The following is a 23836-nucleotide window of genomic DNA, read 5'->3' on the forward strand; positions in this document are numbered from 1 at the left end:
AGCAGCAGGGGCTGTAGTTTGTCCCAGATCTTCCTCCAAGTTTTCCCGGGAAAGGAAGCCCATCAGGATCCCGAAGGGACCGTTTTAGAACCTACGAACAAACTGACCTGACAGCACAAGAAGTGGACTGTAGTGGAGACTATGGTGTGCTGCCCGGATTGCTCCCTTCAGCCCCGAAGCACTCACTTCCCAAGCTGCTGAGAATGTGCACAGCTCTCATCTGAGTTCCCCTCTGGGAACTGCCTGTGCCTTAAATTCAGTCACTTCACCCAAGACCCCTTCCTGGTCAGCGTGGGGTCCTATAGGTCTGGCCACTTGCCTCAACATGGTACACACCTAGATGGCTCAAGCCACCCTAGCTGGAGCTCCCCGGGGGACTAAGGCCTTTGTTGAGACTGCGTCAGCTCAACTTCTCCCTCTACCGAATTTTGCTTCCTTCACTCCCCAACAGGTGTTCATCTAGAGGACACCCCCAGTAAACTTCCTGCACCTAGATCTCCAACTCAGTCTGTTTCACCAGGAACTCACCCCATGACAAGTATTTGAACACTTTTTGAGATTCGCTATGTGGAATGTTGCTCCTGTGCTCAGTTTCACAGAGCGTCATCATCATGGTGATGGTGGTGGTGTGGAAAGATGCAGTATTAAGTAAGCTTTCCATTTCAAGGACAGCAGGGATTGATAGCAAATCTGACAATCAAATGGTAATTGCGAACAATACTAGTGCTTGACCTGTTACAGAGTTCTGGCAAGTGTGAGGTTGGATACAGATATTAGTGCAACTACTGATGACAGAATGCTCAATAGCAGGGATGGCTTTGTGTGGATGAAAGTAGTTAGTTGGCTTGGCAAGGCAGCTGAGCTCAAATAGGATGATAGAAACCAATTTCTCTGGTATGGGTAGCAATAGACTCAGTGGTCTCATCTTTATCCTTCCTAAACTGAAAAATCTCATATTTATTTGAGTGACTCTGGCACAATCCACTTGTCAACAGTTGGTCTTTTTTCCAGGAATGGACCTTGAACTTACTTATGCACAACTATCTACTTGCCTCATCTCCTATTCCATAATTACCTATGAACTAGCCCCATATCTTAACCTTGGTCTGGAAACCAAGGTATTTTCTTTTTCAAAATTTCAGGAGCTGGTTGAAGAAATAAAACAGAAGTTCCCTTTTTAAACTTCTTTCATCCCAGCGTCATTTTCTCCAACAATTTCCCTTAGGCCTTATTCAGATCTCCTTAGAAAAGTAGACTCCATTGTGCTTATTTATACTGAGGGCTTTATTAGCATACCTAATAAGTTTTAAGACCATAAGGCATATCAACTTGTTGAGTAATTTGTCCATAGCAACTGTGGGCTGTAGCCTGCAAATGTATTCTCTTTTTTCCTTTTTAGCAGTAAACCCCAGTGGCTCAAGAGGACATCCCACTTAGAGGTCCTGTCCCCAGTCTACTCAGTCCAGTAAACACCACCTAAAAAGAACACAACCTCTTTATTTTTCAGATACAAATATTTAGTTTGGATGATGAAAATGAGCTAGCTCTATCATTTATTCCAATGAATTCCAATGTAGGAAGAGGCTAAATAGATCTAGACTCTTTTGGTCTATTAATATTTAGCTTATCAAATCTACAGCCTGGTACTTCTGGAGCAGGCCTGCCCCAATAACGCTAGATGTGATGACCATTGAAGATGGCAAATATGGACAATTCAACGTATATTCAGTCTAGTCTGCTGTCGTTGTCTCCATATGCTTTCTAAAATTCCAGTTTGTTTGCTCAGAGCTGGGAGTGATATCACGGTGCGGGCCCATCTTCGCTCCACCGCTCCTCTGATTCTGCTTTGCTGCTTTCGAGGTAGAACAGGTTCAGATGGTCTGGGAGCCTGTGGAGCTGGCAGCTTGCTGGGCTAACCAGTACTTATATCTTTTGGTCTTGGGCCTCTCAAAGTTCACCACAGACATAGGTACCCTCACAGTGTCAAGCCCATTTACCTGTACACAAAACAACAGGAATCTTCAGATCAGTGGGGCAGATACAAACTAACACCATCCAATCCCAGCTTTCTACCCAGTGAGAAAAAGGAGACAGGATGTGAAACACTCACCGTCACCTCACACCAGTACTCGCCCCTCTGTGTGATAGGCTCTTCTGGTAACTTTAATGCATGTGGGGCAACCACAATACCAAGCTGCAAAAAAAATCAATCACAGCCAAAGGGAGCTCTGTTTACATGGTTGCCACTCCAGGCAACCTCTAGATTTTCCTGTACATGGGTGAATAAAACTGGGGGGTTTACCCTGGCTGATCCCATGGAAAGGCACAAACCTCCATAAATAGTGGCAGAATAACTCAGTCCTAATTTCTCAGAAAGGGAGGTGGATTCACAAAGACAAACAGGGCTTGAGATCAAACTCACTTCACCCACAAAAGTAAAAATTCTCCAGTGAGTCACATTTCCCCAGGTTTTCCCTAGCTAGAGAAAATAAATGATCCCACCATCTTCTCCTATCAGTCTTCAGATTCTATGTGACCATCCTTAGTTATTTCCCTCCCACACCCCTGCAAACCAATCAAGAATGCTTTCCCTAAGTTGGACAGCCGCATGTAAATCAGCGAAGTTAGAACATTTCCTCACATCATACACAAAAATAAACTCAAAATGGCTTAAAGACTTAAAATATAAGACAGGACAACATAAGACTCCTAGAAGAGAACGTAGGCAAAACATTCTGACATAAATCGTACCAATGTTTTCCTAGGTCAGTATCCCAAGGCAATAGAAATAAAAGCAAAAGTAAACAACTGAGACCGTTTACGAGCTTTTGCACAGCAAAGGAAACCATAAACAAAATGAAAAGACCACCTATGGACTGGGAGAAAATATTTGCAAATGAAGCTACTGACAAGGGCTTAATTTCCAAAATATACTAACAGCTCAAACAACTCAACAAAAAAACAACCTAATCAAAAAAATGGGCAGAAGACCTAAATAGACATTTCTTCAAAGGAGACAAACTAATGGCTGACAGGCACATGAAAGGATGCTCATCATTGCTAATTATTAGAGAAACGCAAATCAAAAGTACAATGAACTACCACCTCACATTGGTCAGAATGGCCATCATTAAAAAGTCTACAGATAACAAATGCTGGAGAGGGTGTGGAGAAAAGGGAACCTTTCTACACTGTTGATGGGAATGTAAATTGTACAGCCACTATGGAAGACAGTATGGAGGTTCCTTAAAAAACTAAAAATTGAGCTACCATATGATCCAGCAATCCCACTCCTGGGCATGTATCTGGACAAAACCATAATTCAAAAAGATACATGCACCTCTCTGTTCACAGCAGATCTATTCACAATAGCCAAGACATGGAAACAACCTAAATGTCCATCAACAGATGAATGGAAAAAGAAGATGTGGTATGTATATACAATGGAATACTACTCAGCCATAAAAAAGAATGAAATAATGCCATTTGCAACAACACAGATGGACCTAGAGATTATCATACTAAGTGAACTAAGAAAGACAAATGCCATATGATATCACTTATATGTGGAATCTAAAATATGACACAAATGATGTATGAAACAGGACCTCCCTGGTGGTGCAGTGGTTAAGAATCCACCTGCCAATGCAGGGGACATGGGTTTGAGCCCTGGTGCAGGAAGATCCCACATGCTGCGGAGCAACCAAGCCCATGCGCTACAACTACTGAGCCTGCACTCTAGAGCCCATAAGCCACAGCTGAGCCTGCGTGCCACAACTACTGAAGCCTGCGCGCCTAGAGCCCGTGCTCCACAACGAGAAGCCACCGCAATGAGAAGCCTGTGCACTGCAACTAGAGAAAGCCTACGTGCAGCAACGAAGACCCAACGCAGCAAAAAATAAATAAATAAATAAATAAATAAATAAATAAATTTATATTAGAAAAAAGATCTATGAAACAGAAACAGACTCATATACGTAGAGAACAGGCTTGTGGTTGCCAAGGGGCAGGTTGCATTGATTTACATGAGGCTGTCCAACTTAGGGAAAGCATTCTTGATTGGTTTACACGGGTGTGGGAGGGAAATGACTTGTGGCTGCCAGGTGGGGGAGGGATGGATTGGGAGTTTGGGATTAGCAGATGCAAACTATTATGTATAGAATGGATAAAAAACGAAGTCCTACTGAACTATATTCAATATCCTGTAAAAAAACCACAATAAAAAATATGAAAAAGGATGTATATATATGTATAACTGAATCACTTTGCTGTACAGCAGAAAATTAACACAATATTGTAAATCAACTATACTTCAATTAAAAAAAGAATGCTTTCCGTAACTCCAGCTGGATGATCATACCCTTTCCTAACAGAGGGATCAATCCTGGGGTAGCTGCTTCTTCCCAGGGGTAGTTTCCATCCTCAGGGGTATAGCAGTGTTTGGGAATACTCACATTTCTGAGGAAGTGGCGGGCAACTATTTCAGGGTTTAGCTCCCATTTGACATTGTTCTTCATCCCTACCTGCAGGTGACATCTTCTCAGAAATTTCACTGTCTGAGAGGAATTGTACACAGAAGATAGGTTAGAGTTGTAATCAAAAGAGAGGAAACATGTTAGCAAGAGGCCAAGAGGCACACAGTCTGAGAGTTCAGGCAAAGCACAATTTCTGCCTCATAGCCAAGATAGGTGAGATGATGAATACAAAAGATAAAAATTCTCATTGTCTCAAGGCTGATATTATGGAAGGATGTTTTAGCGATGCTCTGGAAGGAAATGCTGCCTATACGTGGCTATTCCTAAGCAAGGAGAAACAGGCCATGTCAAAGTTAGGCTCATCAGGGACTTCCCTAGTGGTTCAGTGGGTAAGACTCCATGCTCCCAATGCAGGGGGCCCAGGTTCAATCCCTGGTCGGGGAACTAGATCCCACATGCACGCTGCAACTAAGAAGTCTGCATGCTGCAACTAAGACCTGGCGCAGCTGAAAGAAAAAATTTAAAAAAAATTTAAAAGTGTTTTTAAAAAAAACTCCCAAACCAAGGTTAGGCTCACCAATGGGGGCCGCTGGTATATCTCAGGATGGAATGATTTTCATAGACTGTCTTAACACAATATTCTGGCCCTTCAATCCTACCCCTACACCATAACGATTCCTCCCTGCTTACAGAACGAAGTATAAATTCATTAGCTGAGGATTAAAGATGTTTTGTAAATCATGCCCCAACCCTCTTTCCAGTAATATATTTCCTAATAGAAGTCCTCTGTTTTAGCTAGACTGGTCTACTTTCTATTTTAAAACATGCTTTAACTGAGATATCACCTCACACCTGTCAGAATGGCTATCATCAGAAAGAACACAAATAGGGCTTCCCTGGTGGTGCAGTGGTTGAGAGTCCGCCTGCCGATGCAGGGGAAACGGGTTCGTGCCCCGGTCTGGGAAGATCCCACATGCCACGGAGCGGCTGGGCCCGTGAGCCATGACCGCTGGGCCTGTGCGTCCAGAGCCTGTGCTCCGCAACGGGAGAGGCCACAACAGTGAGAGGCCCACATACCGCAAAAAAAAAAAAAAAAAGAAAGAACACAAATAACAAATGTTGGAGAGGATATGGAAGAAAGGGAACCCTCATACACTGTTGGTGGGAATGTAAGTTTGTGCAGCCACTGTGGAAAACAGTATAGCAGTTTCTCAAAAAACTAAAAATATGACCCAGCAATTCCACTCCTGGGTATATGTCCGAAAAAAACAAAAACGCTAATTTGAAAAGATACGTGCACCCCAATGTTCACAGCCGCATTATTTACAATTGCCAAGATATGGAAGCAACCTAAGTGTCCATCAACAGATGAACTGATAAAGAAGGTGTAGTATATACGTGTATATACACACACACACACACAAATATGTATGTGCATACACATACACACACAATGGAATACTAAGCCATAAAGAAGAACAAAATCTTGCCATTTGCAACAACAAGGATGGACTTGGAGGGCATTATGCTAAGTGAAGTCAGAGAAAGACAAATATTGTATGATAACTTATATGTGGAATCTAAAAAATACAACAAACCAGTGAATATAACAAAAAAACAGATGCACAGATATAGAGTGTAAGACAGGCTACAAGGACGTATTCTACAACATGGGGAATATAGCCAATATTTTATAATAACTGTAAATGAAGTGTAACCTTTAAAAATTGCATAATTTTTTTAAAAAAATTAACAACAACAACGTGCCTTAACTATCTACTTTTTCTCCCTTAAGAATACCTTTCCGGGGCTTCCCTGGTGGCGCAGTGGTTGAGAGTCTGCCTGCTAATGCAGGGGACGCGGGTTCGAGCCCTGGTCTGGGAAGATCCCACATGCCATGGAGCAACTAGGCCCATGAGCCACAACTACTGAGCCTGCGCGTCTGGAGCCTGTGCTCCGCAACAAGAGAGGCCGTGATAGTGAGAGGCCCGCGCACCGCGATGAAGAGTGGCCCCCGCTTGCCACAACTAGAGAAAGCCCTCGCACAGAAACGAAGACCCTACACAGCCCAAAATAAATTAATTAATGGTAAAAAAAAAAAAAAAGAATACCTTTCCCACCCTCCTGGTCTATCCAAAGCCTACTAATCCCATAAGGCCTAATTGAATCCCATCTGAAAAAAAATCCTTTCCCAATCACCCTAATCCATTTTGGTCCATGTCACTCATAATTTACTGCCTTGAGTTGATCACTTTCTCATGTGTCTGTTTTCTCTCCAACTTGTCTGTAAACAACCCCAAAGGCAGAGTCCTCATCTCACTTTTCCATGGGTCCCCTGATACCCAGGTTGGGGCCTCCCTCAATAAACTAGAGCACTTCACCCAACAGGTCAGGATATCCTAGGATATCTCAATACCAGTTATGGTAGCCACAACACTTCCCCTTGCCCCTACCTTGTGCTTGAAATCAGGAGACTTCAAGGAAATCAAGAAGTCTTTCAGGAAGAGGTTGGTGACTTTGTAGGTGACCAATAAATAAAGAGTTTCTGTGTTTCTACTCACCGTCTCACCTGCCTTGGTCTGGATCTTCTCTAATTTTCCTTCTTGTCTCAGCTAGAAAAGAAAGTTACAGATGAAAAAAAAAAAAAGAAAAATGAGTTTGTGGTAACTAATAACAAACTCTTGCTATGCTCGGCATAGGCTGGGCTTCTGAATTCCTGTTCTTCTAGCCCCTACTTCATTTGAAAATGAAGTAGGGACTAGAAGAAGTTGCTAGAGGTAATCTTAAGGTTTTAATTCCTCCAAGTCCCTCTGCCGTCTTCTGGGCTCACCAATTTCTCCTCTTCAAACAGTTTCCTGTTTTCAGGAGATGCATATACAGCCAGTCCTTGAGGAAGTAGTCGATTACGGCCTACAGATTTTTTCACTGAGACCAGGTCACCTCGGACTCCAAGTTCTGCCAACAGAGAACAGAGACACTGGATCAGAATTATCGAGCAGTCCCTAAAAAAGATGATCAAAGGAAAAAAAGACCTCTTATTCTCTCACAGTGCTTATTCTTCCTAGAAGAAATATTAGTATTCACTAGGACAACACTTAAGAGATTTCTAATTCATTTCTTTAGGACCGGATTTAGAAACTGAATATTCCCTGTACAAAGTGAAGCACTGTCCCATCACGGGATTTCAGTATCTGTGGCACATACTGTCAGGCCTCTTTCTCCCCACACACTGTTAATGATGCTGCTGCATTCATGTTCTGATTTTCTATGTAGGAGGCCAATGTCACCATCACAGTACTTTTTTTATGGCTTCCTCTTCTCAAATATGAGCTGGTCATTCCCCCAAATTAATGAAAGGGCAGAAAAAAGCTGATGCCAAACAGGACCAGCTTGAGACAGGAAGCACCTCTGCCTGGGCCTTACCGTCCACCGACTGCGTGAGGATGAGCTCCAGGTTGTCTTTGGGCCGGTGTTTCGTGTCCTCCGCCAGCTTGTAGACGCGGTGCCGCCGGTGCAGGCGCGGCTTCCGGCCCTCTCCCGCTAGCGGCACCTTCCACCAGCGCTCCACAATGACCGTGCCCTGGCGGCCGGGGGAGCGAGAGTGAGCGAGTCTCCAAGGAGAAGCCTCCTCTTCTGACCGCCGGCCCCTCAAGGAGAGCCCACCACCCGCAGGCCGAGGCCCCACCAGGTCTCAACGCGCCCCAGTCAAGGAGCCCCAGAACGCACACCCGGCCCTCACCCGACTGTGAGACAGGCTGAAGTCGCGCTCCGAGCCGGAGGTGCCCCCTTCAAGTCGCGGCCGGAGGAGCTCCCAAACCCCTCCTCGCACCAGCCGCTCAGTGCCCGCCCGCAGCAGAGCTCTGCCTGGGGCCGCCGCCATGTTCTCGGGCGCGGAAGGAGGCGTAGAAGGCCCCCAGCGCCGGCGGCAGGAAAGGCCCCCACCGGGTGCCCGCGGCGCGCCTGAGCCGGCGAGGCTCTGTCCAAGCTGAGCCCGGAGGAAGCCCGAGGAAAGCCCGGACCCGGATTGGGCCGTGACTTGGCTGCCTCGAGACCAGAGATCTGGGATGAATGCTCCACGATTCAGCATTCCTCTACTCCCTTCTCCCAATTTCTTTTCGGGGGAGGGACACCCATAGTCACTGACACATAGTGGAGTGACTGTTAGGTGCACTGACACGGGGAAAGACACCCTCTCCCTCTTGGCTTCACTTTGTCTTTAAGATGGGGGCTTCGACTGAGCTCTAGTAGCTCTCTGAGGGCACTTCCAATTCTGACATTCTGTGATAACTGGATGCTGAGGGGAGAGGGCTGCTCTCATTTTTCCTTACTTCAAACCTGCCTAAAAGTGGTGGAAGGATGGGATCCTCTGGAAAACTTGCAAGCCCCAGGAAGTCGTCTAATCCTTAATCGTGACACTGCAGTATTTAGGCTCATGTTTAAAGAATTCTAAATCACAAGGGAGACGGTTCCCTCCGTGGAGGGTCTCAGTACTGGGGAGTAAACCATATAAATGGAGTGAATAGGGTCTGTTTGGCAGAAGAGATTTATGGAAGGATGCTCTATACATCATGTTATTTGACACATAAACAGCCTTTGACCAGTAGTCCCTCCTCCTAATTACACTTTCTTAGCTTCCAGGACACCAATTTGTTTTTATTTCCTTCCTACTTCACTATTTTCCTTCACAGTCTCCTTTGCTGATTTCTCTTTTATTCCCCACTTCTCAGAGGGCCCCCAGGACTCAGTTTTTGGATCTTTACTCTTCTCAATGTACACACTCTTGGTGATCCCATTCAGTCTCATGGCTTAATGTACCATTTATACACCAATGACTTCAAATTTCTGTCTTCACCCTAGTCTTCTAAACTCCAGACATGAATACCCAACTGCCTGTCGTCTTCCCCTTATATGTCTAATGGACAATTCAAAGTTAACATGGTCCAAACTAAATCCATCTCTATACCTTGCCCCATAGTGCCTCACCTGCAGCCTTTCCCCTCTCAGTTGATGGTAACTCCATTCTTTCAGTTCTTGGACACAACTTCTCTCCTATGCCAGGAAATCCTGTAGGTGCTACCTTTATACTATTTCCAGAATCCAGCCACATCCCATCACCTCCAATGCTCCACCCTGGAATAAGACACTATCTTTCTCCTGGATTACTGCAAGAGTCTCCTAACAAACATCGTTTAAAGCTCTACAGTTTATTTACAATACAACAGTCAGAATCTTTCTAAAAACACAAGTCAGATCATGCCTCTTCTACCCAAAACCTGCAATGACTTCCCCCTTTACTCAGAGTAAAAGAAAAAGGCCAGACAATGGTCTATAAGGCCCTACAATGATCTGGCCCCATTAGCTCTCTTCTTTTTCTACTCTCCCTATAGCTTATACTACTCCACCCACAGTGGACTCCTGGCTGTTTGTGGAAAACATGTGACACATTCTCCTTAGGGGTTTTGCACTGGCTGTTGCTTTGCAACAGAATGCTTTTACCCTCAGATGTTCGCTTGGCCTAAATCCCTCACCCCCTTCAGGTCTTTGATTAAATGTCACCTTTTCAATGAGGCCTATTTACATCACCCTATTTATTACTGCAACTGCCCCACCTCCTTCACACTCCTGATCCTTCTTTATTCTACTCTATTTTCCTCCATAGCAGCTATCATCTAACATATGAAATAATTTTCTTGTGCTTAGTGTTTAGGTTTGTTCTTTCACTGTCAGAAGTTCCATGGGGCAGGGGATCTTTGTTTTGTTTACTGTGTATCCTAAGCTCATAGTAGGCCCTCAATAAATATTTGTTAAATGGATGAATAAATGAATATGCAGAGGTCTCAAACTGGTGGCCCCAGAACCAAATTTTACTCACCATGTTGATTTTTTTTTTTGTGGTACGCGGGCCTCTCACCGTTGTGGCCTCTCCCGTTGTGGAGCACAGGCTCCGGACGCGCAGGCTCAGTGGTCATGGCTCACGGGCCCAGCCGCTCCGCGGCATGTGGGATCTTCCCGGACCGGGGCATGAACCCGTGTCCCCTGCATCGGCAGGCGGACTCTCAACCACTGCGCCACCAGGGAAGCCCCCATGTTGATTTTTTTAATCAACAATTTTTATTTAAGTTAGTAGCCAGGTTTTTTTTTAATTTGAGAAATTTATCACAAAAATCTATCCAGTGTCTGTTGAAAAATCATATGATCTGGTACCACTGAGTCTGCATTCCTGCATGGCAGCTGTTTGGAGCTATTGTGTCGTTTTTAGGGTATGAGCTTTTCACTTGGCTTCAGCCCCGCCCAGCAGCTCCACTAATTTCCATTAGCTGTCCAGGCCCCTGGAGGCATTTAGTTTGCAATTCCTACGTATAAGAGAATGAGAAAGTTCAACAACGGGTAGCACCACTGGCTTATTAAAGGTAGGGATGATAATAAAAATATTTAACTGATAGGAACCAGGAACCAACCAGTCAGGTCAGATGCTGGATCAGGGCCTTAGAAGCTTCCTGCAGTGTCAGACCCCAACCCTTTAGTTGCTGAAGTGTGTGTTTGCACATGCACATGCCAGAGAGGAGCCCACATTGTGTGGGCACAAGTGGTCAGCCAGGGCTGTTTACCAACCACTACAGAAGCCAAAGTATTTTAACTTCTGGTATAGCTGTGAAGTGCATACTAGTTGAACAGGAGCCTTGGGGCTACCTAAGGGGGTAATGGGGTAGGGAGCAGCAGAGAGGAGTCCTGAGGTGACATAAGGGCTGACGCTTTGTCCATGTCATAGTGCTCACCATGTCACAATGGCACCAGTTGCCTGAACCTCTGCCACCCATCCCTGAACCTCACTTTGCCTTGGGGAGGCACTGAACTAAGAAACTGCCTTGTAACAGGTCGCGCCCCTCTATCTACTCCCTTTCTTATATCAAGAGGGGAAAAACACGGAACTACCTCTACCCGATCTGGTCACCATACACCTATTACCTTTACTGTTACAAATACCACATCACCCTCCGGGAAAAGATGCTGCCTTGTTATAAAAGGTACTTGTTTTCATCTCTACTTGTAGTTGTTTATATACACTGTAAAGAAAAAAGAATTCGAAAGAACTTCCCAAGTGGCAAAAGACGATAATAGCCAAAATAGGGTAGAAGGCTGGCATGGAGCTTCATAAACTTTTTCTATCTGGCTGACTTGGGAAAATGGAAACAGATAGGTTGGTTCGCGTAAGATACAGAAGATGGTGCCAGAGCCTGGCCCTGTGTACCTGGAAGTTAAGAGTCTTTCCCCATCTCAGACTCAGAAGTAAACTAATTTGGACCTCTTTTTCCCAATCAGCATCACTTATAAGGAACAGAAGGACTTGACACTCCGACCCCGTTGCTGCCTTCAGTGCTCCTGAGTCCCTAGGGGGCCTTCAGGGGGGCAGAAGCAGCGAGCAGGGTGATCAAGACCAGCTTAAAGAACTGTATTCGGTAAGTGGACTGGGAGCTGGTGCTGTGACATGGCAGCCCCTTGCTGTAATGATATCTTGCAAAGGGACATGAGCTAGTTGGGAAATAAATCATAAGAAGCTAGAGAGCTAGATGAGACTTCGGAGCTCATGTGTAAAAGCTACTTTACAGACAAGGATTCTGGTCCAGAGATCTTAAGGCAAGGTCCTAGGGCTGGTGGTGAAAAGCAGGATGGGAAAAGAGAAAGTGGAAAGAAAGAGAGACTATATGAAGACATAAAGCTGTTTAGATGCTAAGTTCTGGGACTAGAACCCAGAACTCCTGCCCTTGCCTTTGTATCATATCTCAATAACATGCCTGGGTATGAGCTATGCATTTTAAATAAGAAATGGGAGAATTTAGAGAAAACTTATATGATGGAAAAGAGTAGAAGAGTATTATCAGTGAGACAGTAAATAGATGGCACCGCTTTGTTTAAAGAATACACTCTCTGATGTAAATGTAAGTTTCTGAATGGTTAGAGCACACCGAGTGAGGTCAGCAGGCAGTAATACTCCATTGACTCCAGATTCCAAATTATTTGTATCAAAGAGAACTCCATGATAGGAACAGTTAGGTCCCAGGACTAAGGGATATTGAGTAAGACCTTGGCTCCACTTCTCCCAGGCTCTCCATCAGCCCCTGCCTTGCTTCCACAGACACACCCAAACTGGCCTGAGATATGACTTGAGGGTTAGGTGAGCACAGAAATAGGAGACTATTACTCTTATTTTTACTCCTTTTCTAGGCTGGGAACCTGACGGTGCTGGCTACTGACCCCCTGCTTCACCAGGACCCGGTGCAGTTAGACTTCCACTTCCGCCTCACCCCCCAGACCTCTGCCCATTGGCACGGCCTTCTTTGTGACCACAGACTCTTCCTAGATATCCCATACCGGGCCTTGGATCAAGGCAGCAGGGAAAGGTGACTGAGCCTGTACGGGGGAGAGGGGAGGAAAGAGGTTAGGGGATTTCGCTCTTATGTCATAATCAGGTAGTGGGCATGCTAACCAGTGAGGGCTTATTCAGGAGCTGGATACACTCAAACCACTGAACAAGCCTGTGAGTTGAGCCAGGATCTGGGGTTCAAAGGATAACAGCCCATGGGAGGTTGCTAAACTGATTCAGAAACACAAGTGGGAATCCATACATAGTTGAAAGGAAGTGCTCTCTAGCTGTTTGTCTTTATTATAGAGTGGCCCCTTCACCCCAAGCCCCTTCCACGGCATGGGTGTCAGTCCAGTAGTGTATAATCCCTTGGCTTCAGAGAAAAAATCTATCAAAACTAGTTTAGCAACTTTCATGTCCTGGCTTGGGTCAGGAAAAACTGAGTAATAAGACTTCTGCTGCTGCAAGTAGGCATCTTTCTGGATTTTGAGTTTGCTGAACATTACATTGACCATTCTCCCTCTCTCTGGTCCCTAGTTTGACTGCAACACTGGAGTATGTGGAGGAGAAGACCAATGTGGATTCTGTGCTTGTAAACTTCCAAAACCACCGGAATGACAGAGGTGGGGATCTGCTCTGTCCTTCCTGGCCCTTTGTGCTGAAGCAGCTGACAAGTGACTTTTCCTTTGTAGACTTTCTTCCCCTCACTCTTTAAAAAAGGGCATGCTCAGGCAGTTCAGGGATTCAACACCCACCCCCTACTCCCCGCCAAGGAAATTAAGGCATCTAGCATTCCGTTCATTCAAGTCATAACTAGACTATGAGGAAGGCCTGCACGTAGATTTCAGAATCTAGACTGAAGGAGCACTGGTGAAATTACAAAGAAGCCATTCAAGGGATCTGGCTGGTAGGACAGAAAGGATCTCAAGTGTATTAAACACCTATAGAGTGAAAGGGTCAGGCATTAGGCCAGGAGGATAGGAATATAATTAACCAGATGCTAGGCACACGTTACAGAAACTACACCTCCTCCCTCAAGAAGTTTATACTTCAGACAAAGATGGTCAAGAGTTTACTATACCTTCCCGGTATAGTAAACTCCAGCCAGGTTAGAGTCTAGGTTTAGTTTGACTCCAAAGCACATCATCCCAGTGCCTGCACTACACTGTTTCCCACACCCCCCAGGTCATTCCCTACTGGAAGAAGCCAAGGCTGGGGGAACAGCTGTACTGAGTTTCAGAGTGTTCTAATTTCCTCTCTCTTTTCACAGGTGCCCTGCTACGGGCCTTCAGCTACATGGGCTTTGAAGTGGTCAAACCAGATCACCTGGCCCTTCCTTCCTGGAACAATGTCATCTTTATGGTGTATCCCCTTGAAAGGGACCTAGGCCACCTGCCCAGTGAAACTCCCTGAACATGCTTATTCCTACTCTGTGAAGGGCTGGGAACCTTGATAAATGAGAACCAGGGGCCCAGGATGTAATTCAGAACACCTTCCATCTTAGGAACAAAGGGTAGTTCAATCCTCAAGTGTTCACTGTTTCTTTGAGCCTTACAGAGCTGAATTCACTGTAGGATAGATAGATAAATATTTGATGACTGAAAAGATCAAAGGGGCCTGAGCCAGAGAGAGAAAGGACCCAAGGATTTTCAGTTTTTGCCTTCCCCCATTTATTCTAACCATCTGAGCACCTGCCAGGAGCAAAACCAAGCACTAGGGAATTCAGGAAGACTTAAGCCTTACTGGGAGACTTTCATCCATATATTTTGGTTCAAATTGGAGACAAGTGCTATTTCCTTCCCTCTGATGTGGAGGAAATCAGAGAAGGTACATGGTTCCTGTGGCATTGGCTCAAGGGGAGGAGCATCCCAGGAAGCAGGAAAAGTAGAGAGTTATATTGGAATAGGGAACCCATCAGAATGCAATGTAAACTGACAAGGCTTAAAGGCCATATTAAAGGAACAGGCTTTCATACACAGTAACAAACTACAGTTAAGAATGAGACACTACTCATTTTCCAGAGCAAGAAGTCCTATGAATGATTTCTATCAGGGGACCTCTCAAGAGTAAAGGCTGATAACACGGTCCTACTGTATAGCACAGGGAACTATATTCAATATCCTGTGATAAACCATAATGGCAAAGAATATATAAAAAAAGAATGTGTATATGTGTATAACTGAGTCACTCTGCTGTACAGCAGAGATTGGCACAACAGTGTAAATCAACTACACTTCAATTAAAAAAATAAATATTCCAAAAAAAAAAAAAAGGCATAAAGGCTGAGGAAACTGGGGACTAACTGGCCTTATGACCCTGTTGTACAGCAGCTCCAATTCCAGGGCTGAGCCTGCGCCACTGAGTGAGTGCAGCCAAGGTCTGAAATGTCGTATCAATGGCAGCCCTTCACTGATTCCTGTGGGACTACCCAAGCTACTCAGAGATGCTCCTTCACTGAAGCCTTTCTGCTACTTGGTACTGAGACTTTTCTAAGACAATGAAATTTGAAAATTGCGTCTATGGGAAAATATAGTTGCCATGTGTATAGGGGTGGACATCACTAATTACTAGATTTAAAAAATCCTGCATATGATAGCCTTATATACCAGTTTTAAGTCTTCTACTTTACCTTGCTGATCTTTAAAAAAAAAAAGTTCATTTGCCACCATTCTACCACTGACATTACTTTCAAATACCTTCACAGTTCTCACTGGATCCTCAAAATACTGTCAGAAATGGAGAGATGCTATAAGGAAACAGGTCCCATAAGTGCACAGCAAAGATCTATCCCTAGAACCCATGTTTCTAGAATCCTAATCTACTCCTTTTAGTTGGGGTCTTAGTGAATGATTAATTCTGAAGTTGCTTTACAGCAAGAATACGATCTGTGTGTGAGAGGGACAGATGTTTCATAGATGGGCTCCTCTGTGTGAGGTGTTTGGCAATTTTCACCAGATTTCAGTTCACAAGATACCCATAGACTTGTTTCCACCTTGTGATTCAACGAGCATTTAGTTTTAAATAATTTTCTTGAGAACTTTATTCAGCAAAGGACCCCCAAGTGATTTGAACAGCTACGTAAGTTCTCTCTATGGCTGTGTGTGTATACATATATATTATAGATACTATACCAAAAATTTAGAATATTTCCTGAGTTACCTCTCTCCTTGTCTACTTGTATTTTAACCAAAGTTTACTGGGAAATAGTTGGAGCACTGTTTCAAAAATCTTGTCTCCAATAACATGTCAGCAGTTGAGGCTGGGAGGCAGTATCCTCTTCCCACTTTCCGAGGCTTTTCAATATAATGATGCTGAGTTTTGCCTTTGCCTCCTGACTCAACTGCAGTCTTTGAGTTCACCACTCAAAAAACTCCTTAACCAGTCACCTGATGAGGTGAGTCAGGAGTCTGCAGAATCATCATTTCCAATAACCAAACCCTGGCTGTTTCCCAGCCTCCAAAGGACACAGCCTAGCAGTAGTGTGCTTTGTGAGTGGCCGAGGGGAGCTAGCTGCACACTGAGCAGCAGGACTCAGACACTGGAAGGGGCACAGGGGTGGTGGGGGAGCAGGGGCATGTGTTTGTCTCTCTCCACCCCTCACACTTTCTGGTAGTCCAGTGGAAAGAGCAAATGCATTTGGTCCACAGCAAGCCAGATCGTGTATATAATGAAGGAAGAACTGCACTGATCTCTATCACAGGCTCCTCTCTCCAGGCACCAAATCTTATGCCAAATCCTGCCAAAGACACAAACACACAAAGACACAAAAAGCTTGAAAGAGCTCAGTCTGAAAGTAAAGCTGCAGGAAAGCAGCTACAGAGAAGTAGTAGTAAGATGGGCTACGGGGAAGAGGCAAGGCCCCTGTTGTCACCCTCATTACTTTCCTGTTGCTACAGATAGATGATAGCTCTACTTACCGCAAAGCAGATGGCTGAGGCAACTGAAGGTGACTTCAGAGTAAGTAGTCATCTTCAAGGTTATCATCACCAGACAGAGAGGCAGCTTCTATTTAGCGGAAATGAGGATAAAGTTAGACACTTCCCTAATTTAGCAGCACTGCCACTGGGGCTCAGGGAAAAAAATGGGCTTCTTAGTGCTCCATGACCACCTTGGTTAAGAGGTAAGTCTTAACAACCTCTGTAGTTGGAGAGGCTGATTAAGAAATGGTAACTTCCAGAGATGCTCTAGGGAGCAAATGCTGTTTGTACCTAATAAACTGAGGCAGGACAGGGTATTTGCCATCTCTCCAGGGCTCTCCTTGGTCTCAGTGACCGTGCTGCGGAGAGAGACATCTGTTTCTGTGTCCTGAAGGGATGAAAACAAGAGAAAAAGGAAGAATGTGTTTGGCTGGTGGGAAAGGAGAAGCCGCCCCATCATTTTGCTCACAGAATCTGGTTTGGTTGCTGAGGCACACAAGGCCTCCTTTGATCAACTAGTGGAGCAACTCAGAGTCCTTAAGAGAAGAGAACACTCTACAAACTCTCATGCACGACTAGAAGCCCTCTTGTCTCAAGGCACCAGATTTGCCCCAAAGCAGCACCCTGAATGACTACAATGGCTCACTCACCACATGGTGCAACATTACTGGGACAGCTCTGTTTTCTTCCATGTCTTCAGGAAGCTCAACTGCGTATCCTTTACGAACTAATTCTAACCCAATATCAAGTTTCTGAGAAGAAAGATGAAAAGGGAATGATGTTCTCTCTGAAGGAAGGGCAAATCAGAGGAAATAAGGCAGAAGAGCTAGGATTGATACTTTAAAAAATTCCTTTGGTGGTTCAGTAAGCAGGATCTTATGAGTTAGGAATATCATCAAATAAGGGTTTCTGGGAGAGAAAAAGTAAATGAGGCTATAAATACACTGAAGAGACAGTGAGCAACGTGTGAACCCCAGTCTTACCTTCCCATTGCTAGTGTCGTATAAGTGGATCTTGGGCCAAGTTGAGATCCCAGACTGGACGTAGCTAGAGATCTTGGCCACCAGGGGCTTCCAGTCAGCACAGTGAGTGAGTCTGTCAAACTCATCCAAAGCTTCCTCTTCCCATTGTTCACCTCGTAAAAAATTGTAGAGAGAGCCTAAGAAGGGGTCAGTGCTGATGGGGGTGGGATTATGTCCTGGAGGAAAACTGGAACTTCATTTGTCTACTTCAAAAGGCACCTATGTCTGACTGCCAGGCAAGTTTCTGACCATTGCTTTCTAGCACTGGGGATGAAAAGGCACCTGAGCCCCCAGAACTCAAAAAGCCTGGGATGTGAGACTCCCTCCCATGTGCTCTATGAAAGTTATTCTATATGGAGGCAAAGTCAATAGGTAATAGGACTAATTTACCTGAGGGGGCTATCCGTGCCAGACTACACTCTATTGCTTGAAATGGAAGGCTTAGGAAGTCACTCCTAAAGTGAAAGAAATTGAAATTAGAATCCTAGTGCCAGAAGGGCCTTCTTATATTCCTGGCTTCTAGACAGTGGTTAACCCAGCAGCAGATGATAATTATCTGATCACTGTAAAGAGGTTCTCTTCCAACACCCCCTGGTGATAAGTACAACAGCTCACCACCCTATGGCCAGGACTGAGTCAGTAAGTGAGACTCCAGCCTGACTCCAGCCTGGCCCCCACACTGACCTGAGCACCCTGAGGTCCCTCAGTGGGCAATCTCCATTATCTCCAAAGTCAACGAAGTAGAGGTCCAGGTTCCCATTCTCCAAGGTGCCAAGGACCCGGGCTCGATACCAGGAACCATTTGTAGGTAAAGGTGCTGCGACAATGTCTCCTACATGCACAGTCAAGTCTTCAGGCTACACAAGGGGATGAGGAGGCAGGAGAGGGAAGAGTTAGAAAGGGGTACGCTAAAAAATAAACAGTGGATACCAGAAGGAAGGAAGAACAAGCCGCTGCTCCACAGAAAAGGGAAGAGAATATGTCACAATGAAAAAGATATGCCCCCTTTCCATCAAACCCCTGCCCTGTCCCTATGGCAACTCACCAGACTATTTTCATAGTGCTGGGTCATCTCACTGACAAGCTTATCCAGTTGCAGGCTGCGGGAGCCAATGATTTGGATCCAGAAGTGGTTAGGATGTTCAGAGGCAGAGACATAGACTTCTAGGAATTCATCAGCATGGAAACTGAAGTCTGGACTGGGGACTAACCACAGGGATAAGCAAGTTAAGCTGCAGAATCATTATTACCTAATATGGTGACCATTATTAGAATCATCTCTGGTTGAAATAGGAAGACTGCATCAGGAGGGTGAGAGGTACAAATACCAAGTGGCTATTACCATTTAAAAATGGCTAGAGGGGGCTTCCCTGGTGGCGCAGTGGTTGAGAGTCCGCCTGCTGATGCAGGGGACACGGGTTCATGCCCCGGTCCGGGAAGATCCCACATGCCGCGGAGTGGCTGGGCCCGTGAGCCATGGCCGCTGAGCCTGCACGTCCGGAGCCTGTGCTCCACGACGGGAGGGGCCGTGACAGTGAGAGGCCCGCGTACCGCAAAAAAAAAAAAAAAAAAAAAGTGGCTAGAGGGACAACTGGATGCATCATACAAGAACATCCTGAAGAAAAATACTAAGCTATGTTCTGTTCCTTTCTATTTATCTGAGTAATAAGAGTTCAGTCTCATTCTTAGTCATCTGCCATGTATTCAAATCAGCCACCAGTTATAATGAAGGGAAATCCCGATATGCTAGCTGCAGCATGGACCAGGGAGAAGATACATGGACAGATGTGGGCCTGTTCCAGATCCCTTTCTACCACTGACTCATTATGTGACCCTGGACAAGTCTATGAACCTCTTAGGGGCCCTGGTCTTCCCTGCCCATCCCAGTACCTATACATAGAAGAAAAAGCCCATAGCCTTTTTATTCTTCTTGAATGGTGTAGTTATTTTTTTTTATTTTTTATTTTTTGCGGTACACGGGCCTCTCACTGTTGTGGCCTCTCCCGTTGCGGAGCACAGGCTCCGGGCGCGCAGGCTCAGCGGCCATGGCTCACGGGCCCAGCCGCTCCACGGCATGTGGGATCTTCCCGGACCGGGGCACGAACCCGTGTCCCCTGCATCGGCAGGCGGACTCTCAACCACTGCGCCACCAGGGAAGCCCTGGTGTAGATTTTTTAAAACAGTAATGATTCAGGAAAAAAACTGGACTCAGTATTTTACTTATTTAAATAAATCGGTTTGGAGAAAGAATACCATGTAATTCAATTATTTGATCTATTCCTCACAGACTAGTTTCCTGTGAACTAGCATATTTCTATATTGTTTTCTATCATTATTAGCTGGTTTGTATTCAGAAAAAAAGTATTTGTGCTTTAGTACTAATCCCAAGTAAAATACTGCCAGAAAGTCCTATCTGTGATTAAAGACTTGTAAGTGTAGTCGAGAAAATAGAAATTTTTTTTTTTTATTGCTCCCTATTTTGGGTTATCTCAGCCACTTTTTCTATCTTCCATATGGCTCATGGGTTCCCTCTTTCTTACATACTTTCAAACATGGATGTCTCTGGACTGGTCTGGGCTCCAACCTTCTGAAAGTTGTCATCATTAGGTTTCCTGCAGGAGCGCTCTCCTGGTCCTACAACAGACATGGCGCCACCTCCTTTGCGGGGAGGAACTGCCAGAGGTGCGGCCTGCTCCAAGCTAGTGCCAGTGTTTTTCCATAAAGCTGGCTCTCCAGCCCCAGCTGGCTCTGTCACTTCCTCTCTTCTTATGCTGATTGGCTGCTTCCGTGGGACTCTGGTTTCTGCAGAATGAGCAATTCTCTTCCTAAATTCTTCATCTTCTGAAACTTTCTCCAATATCAAATGCTGTGGAAAATAAGACAAGGAAGGGATGATATCTACGTGGCCAGATATTGACCTGGGATGGAGTAAAGTGTTCTTCTCACTCTTAGATACAATTCAAATCTATCAGCTACTTGCCTTAGCTACTGCCACCTCCTTCTGTGTTCCTGAGATTTTTATAAGTCTTGATAGTAGCAATGTCCCCTCTGATTCTTTGTCACAGGTTATTTTGGCTCCCGAGGCCTTACAGATAGAACGAATTGTCTCGCCGCCTCTCCCTGCATTGAATGATACATAAAAACCTGTCCTTCCCTCCTCGATAACCTTAACTACTAGAGACACCACTGTTTTGTACATACTAGGAGGGGAGAGTCAGTTCTCATTTTCAAACTAAACAGAATGGAAGATAGTGAATGGAAAGCAGGAGCTACTGAAATCTGTACTATACTAAGGGGAATACGGGATTATCTGCTCTATCCATTTTATTTAAATTCTACACATTGGCTAGGTTAATGTGGTCATGTCACTTGCATTTTTTGGGACTCGGCATACTTTACATCCCCACTTCATTAGAAGATACCCTACATGGTGTGTGAAACACTGGACCAGGGACAGGACATTTCTCTGCCTCTACCAGCAGCGTAAGGAATGCTCCAGGGGAAGGCATAATAGGTGCTTTCTAGAGCACTGTCTTGAAAGATTTGGGATAAAATGAGTATCCTTAGCTTCCCTTTAAAATTCTGAGGTAAATACATTTACCTGAACCCTTCTGGAACCTATTTGTAAGGTTCAGATCATACAACTTCTTGAGGTAATGAGTTTTGCTTTACCACTGATTTTACTTCTGTAAAAAAGTACAGCTCTCGTCTCAATGTCCCTGCCTTTTTTTCTCAGCAAGGTGAAGCGGAAGTAGGTCAGGAGAAACCCTTGGGAAGGTGTGAAAGAAAGGCAAAGGTAAACAAAAAAGGAAACAGCAGAGGAAGCTGTCCAGTGGTACCTATGATTCTGCCCACAGATCTCTGGGGAACTGAGAGCTGCTCAGACACTGGGGTACTCTCAGCCAGGATCTGATGAATTGCTGCTTTGGCCTTGCACACATGAACAGGAAAACCACTGATAAGCAGCACCCGCTCATCTCCTACATCCTCCGTGTCCACATCGATCCGAGCACCTGTCTGTTTTCGTAGCTGCAGAGAAAAGGATATGTGGTAGTACGCTCTGGACGAGCTCTCATCTGGGTCAGCTAAGGATACTCTAAACCTCACCCTGGAGGTAGATGGAACTGGACACAGTAATCAGTGAAATCAGGGAGCTATAAGCTGTCCTCAATTACGTGTACTTATGGAAGATTAGAGACAAAGGTAACCCCAAATAGCAGTTAATCCAAAACAGTTTCTCTGTGTTTAGAACACTCTTTCCCCCTAATTTGGATTAGAGAATCAATTATTTTATTTTATTGACATTCCAACTGAACAACGGGAGATGGTAAAAAGAATCAGGGAGCAATTAATTAGTTACTGTCAATTAATGAGAGTTCATAATTCCATAGAAGAAAGGAATGATTCAAGCTATACCAGGCTGAGAATCATGCAATTAAAAATCCCCATTTCAAGTTAAGTCACCCATTCTCTAGGGAGAAGTACTCATCTCTAGAAGGAGAATAGCAGTTACCTAAAAAGTTCCTGTATTTTTTCTGTTTAAAATATACATAGTATGAGTGGGTTTTATGGAATGGGGGCAGAGGAGGGAAAGCAGAATCAATCCCTGGGAAAACCGTTGCCTGCTCACACGGTTACCTGTTTAATATTGGCTCCTTGCCGGCCAATGATGAGCTTCACAGCCTCCTGGGGGACTCGCATCTCTATCTCAATGTCATCCTCCCCAACAAATGTCAGCCGCTCTTCTGCACAGATCATCAGATCATACTTAGATAACACCCAAAGCTACCACCTGCCCTCCCCTGAATCTAGCTATCAAAGAGATGTGGATGCAAGTGATGAACTGAGGATCTCAACCATAAAGAGAAGGAGAAGTAGCATCTGAGTGGGAATTAAAAGGTCCTGAAAGACCAGAAGATGGGCATTCTCTCTGGGCTACTGTTTTCATATGCTAAAATGGGAAAAGTCATTTGGTTCTGCAAGGAAGGGGTGATGGATTTTGGGCAAACTACTTCTCCCAAGACACGACTCCTGGAGAAGAATGAAGGCTAGAAGTTGCCTGAGGAGCCCACTAGGCTCAGAATTTCTCTTGTTTGTACGTAAATCATTTCTCTAGGCCCTACTCCCTAGGTCCAACCTGTGGGGAAACTGGACCGGACAGTTAGCCTTCTAACAATAGAAGGAAAATATAAACAAGTGTATGGGTATAAAAAAAGGAGAAAGAAAGAACCCTTTGTAGTGTTGGTGTTGCTGAAGGGAAGAGATCAAAAGAATTATAAAATGAGTTCTTTATTTCACAGACTAGCTTCACATTAACATAGAAAAGAAAAAACTTTGTTTCAAAGATCCCTCACAGGGACTTCCCTGGTGGTGTAGTGGTTAAGAATCCACCTGCCAATGCAGGGGACGCGGGTTCGAGCCCTGGTCCAGGAAGATCCCACATGCTGCAGAGCAACTAAGCCCATGTGTCACAACTACTGAGCCTGAGCTCTAGAGCCCGTGAGCCACAACTACTGGAGCCCACGCACCTAGAGCCCATGCTCTGCAACAAGAGAAGCCACCGCAATGAGAAGTCCGTGCACCACAATGAAGAGCAGCCCCCGCTCGCCGCAACTAGAGAGAGCCCGCACACAGCAACGAAGACCCAATGCAGCCAAAAATAAAAAATAAATGAATTTATTTTAAAAAAAAAAGATCCCTCAGAGAAAGCCAATTACATCCCAACAAATGATACCCAGGCTGGAAGAAAAGTTTTCATTTCAATTTAACAAGGCCAGAACATAGTTTAAACATTTCCATATGTACAGCCATGGATTCACATACCTCTGCTTTCCGTATATCTGCGGTATAGGATATAGGCAACCACTGCACTGGCTGGGATCCCGAGGCCCAGTGCTATTTTCTGAATAGTGGACAAACTTGTCCAAGAAGTCCGTTCAGTGGACATTTTCTGCTGCCTCCTAAAATAAGCAAATGAAGGAAAAGGAGCTTTCATACAACTTTTAGGACAGGTAGAGAATGGGAACACATTACAATATTAAGAAGAATATTACTGCCTAA

General features: G+C 44.9%; 3 protein-coding genes across 4 annotated transcripts; 1 reads left to right on the plus strand and 2 right to left on the minus strand.

Annotated features, from left to right (window-relative positions):
- Positions 1-1477: 1477 nt before the first annotated feature.
- On the minus strand, positions 1478-8372 carry MRPL9 (mitochondrial ribosomal protein L9). Its single transcript, XM_060090544.1, has 7 exons — positions 8215-8372; positions 7899-8055; positions 7306-7430; positions 7037-7087; positions 4455-4556; positions 2111-2194; positions 1478-1997 (listed from the first exon to the last, which is right to left on the minus strand). Exons 1-7 carry the CDS (start codon positions 8353-8355, stop codon positions 1872-1874), a joined length of 786 nt encoding a protein of 261 aa, XP_059946527.1. The 5' UTR covers positions 8356-8372; the 3' UTR covers positions 1478-1871.
- Positions 8045-14250, plus strand: OAZ3 (ornithine decarboxylase antizyme 3). The gene is given in 6 exon segments (XM_060090545.1): positions 8045-8076; positions 11796-11856; positions 11858-11932; positions 12699-12874; positions 13375-13460; positions 14108-14250. Coding segments are annotated over 6 exon segments (573 nt in total).
- Positions 14251-16771: 2521 nt separating this feature from the next.
- On the minus strand, positions 16772-23738 carry TDRKH (tudor and KH domain containing). 2 transcript variants are annotated; one of them, XM_060087703.1, is made up of 12 exons: positions 23600-23738; positions 22415-22521; positions 21616-21805; positions 20757-20896; positions 20321-20642; positions 18822-18982; positions 18461-18633; positions 18167-18231; positions 17738-17889; positions 17405-17506; positions 17046-17142; positions 16772-16842 (listed from the first exon to the last, which is right to left on the minus strand). In XM_060087703.1, the coding sequence occupies exons 1-12, from the start codon at positions 23721-23723 to the stop codon at positions 16790-16792; spliced, it is 1686 nt and encodes a 561-aa protein (XP_059943686.1). In that variant the 5' UTR covers positions 23724-23738; the 3' UTR covers positions 16772-16789. The 2 variants fall into 2 exon arrangements, with proteins under 2 accessions (XP_059943686.1, XP_059943697.1); XM_060087714.1 differs by having other exon boundaries at positions 20757-20861; positions 21716-21805; positions 23600-23723.
- Between the last annotated feature and the right edge of the window lie 98 nt (positions 23739-23836).

The sequence above is a fragment of the Mesoplodon densirostris genome, chromosome 2, assembly GCF_025265405.1.
Source record: "Mesoplodon densirostris isolate mMesDen1 chromosome 2, mMesDen1 primary haplotype, whole genome shotgun sequence".
NCBI lineage: Eukaryota > Metazoa > Chordata > Mammalia > Artiodactyla > Ziphiidae > Mesoplodon > Mesoplodon densirostris.

Coding starts and splice junctions, on each gene's coding strand:
- MRPL9 (XM_060090544.1), bottom strand. CDS start 8,355: ATGGCGGCGGCCCCAGGCAGAGCTCTGCTGCGGGCGGGCACTGAGCGG. Junction 2,195..4,454: donor CCCGCCACTTCCTCAGAAAT/GTGAGTATTCCC, acceptor TTTTTTTTGCAG/CTTGGTATTGTGGTTGCCCC. Junction 1,998..2,110: donor AGTACTGGTGTGAGGTGACG/GTGAGTGTTTCA, acceptor TTTTGTGTACAG/GTAAATGGGCTTGACACTGT.
- TDRKH (XM_060087703.1), bottom strand. CDS start 23,723: ATGTCCACTGAACGGACTTCTTGGACAAGTTTGTCCACTATTCAGAAA. Junction 17,507..17,737: donor ACGACACTAGCAATGGGAAG/GTAAGACTGGGG, acceptor CTTTCTTCTCAG/AAACTTGATATTGGGTTAGA. Junction 16,843..17,045: donor GTCCTGCCTCAGTTTATTAG/GTACAAACAGCA, acceptor TCCGCTAAATAG/AAGCTGCCTCTCTGTCTGGT.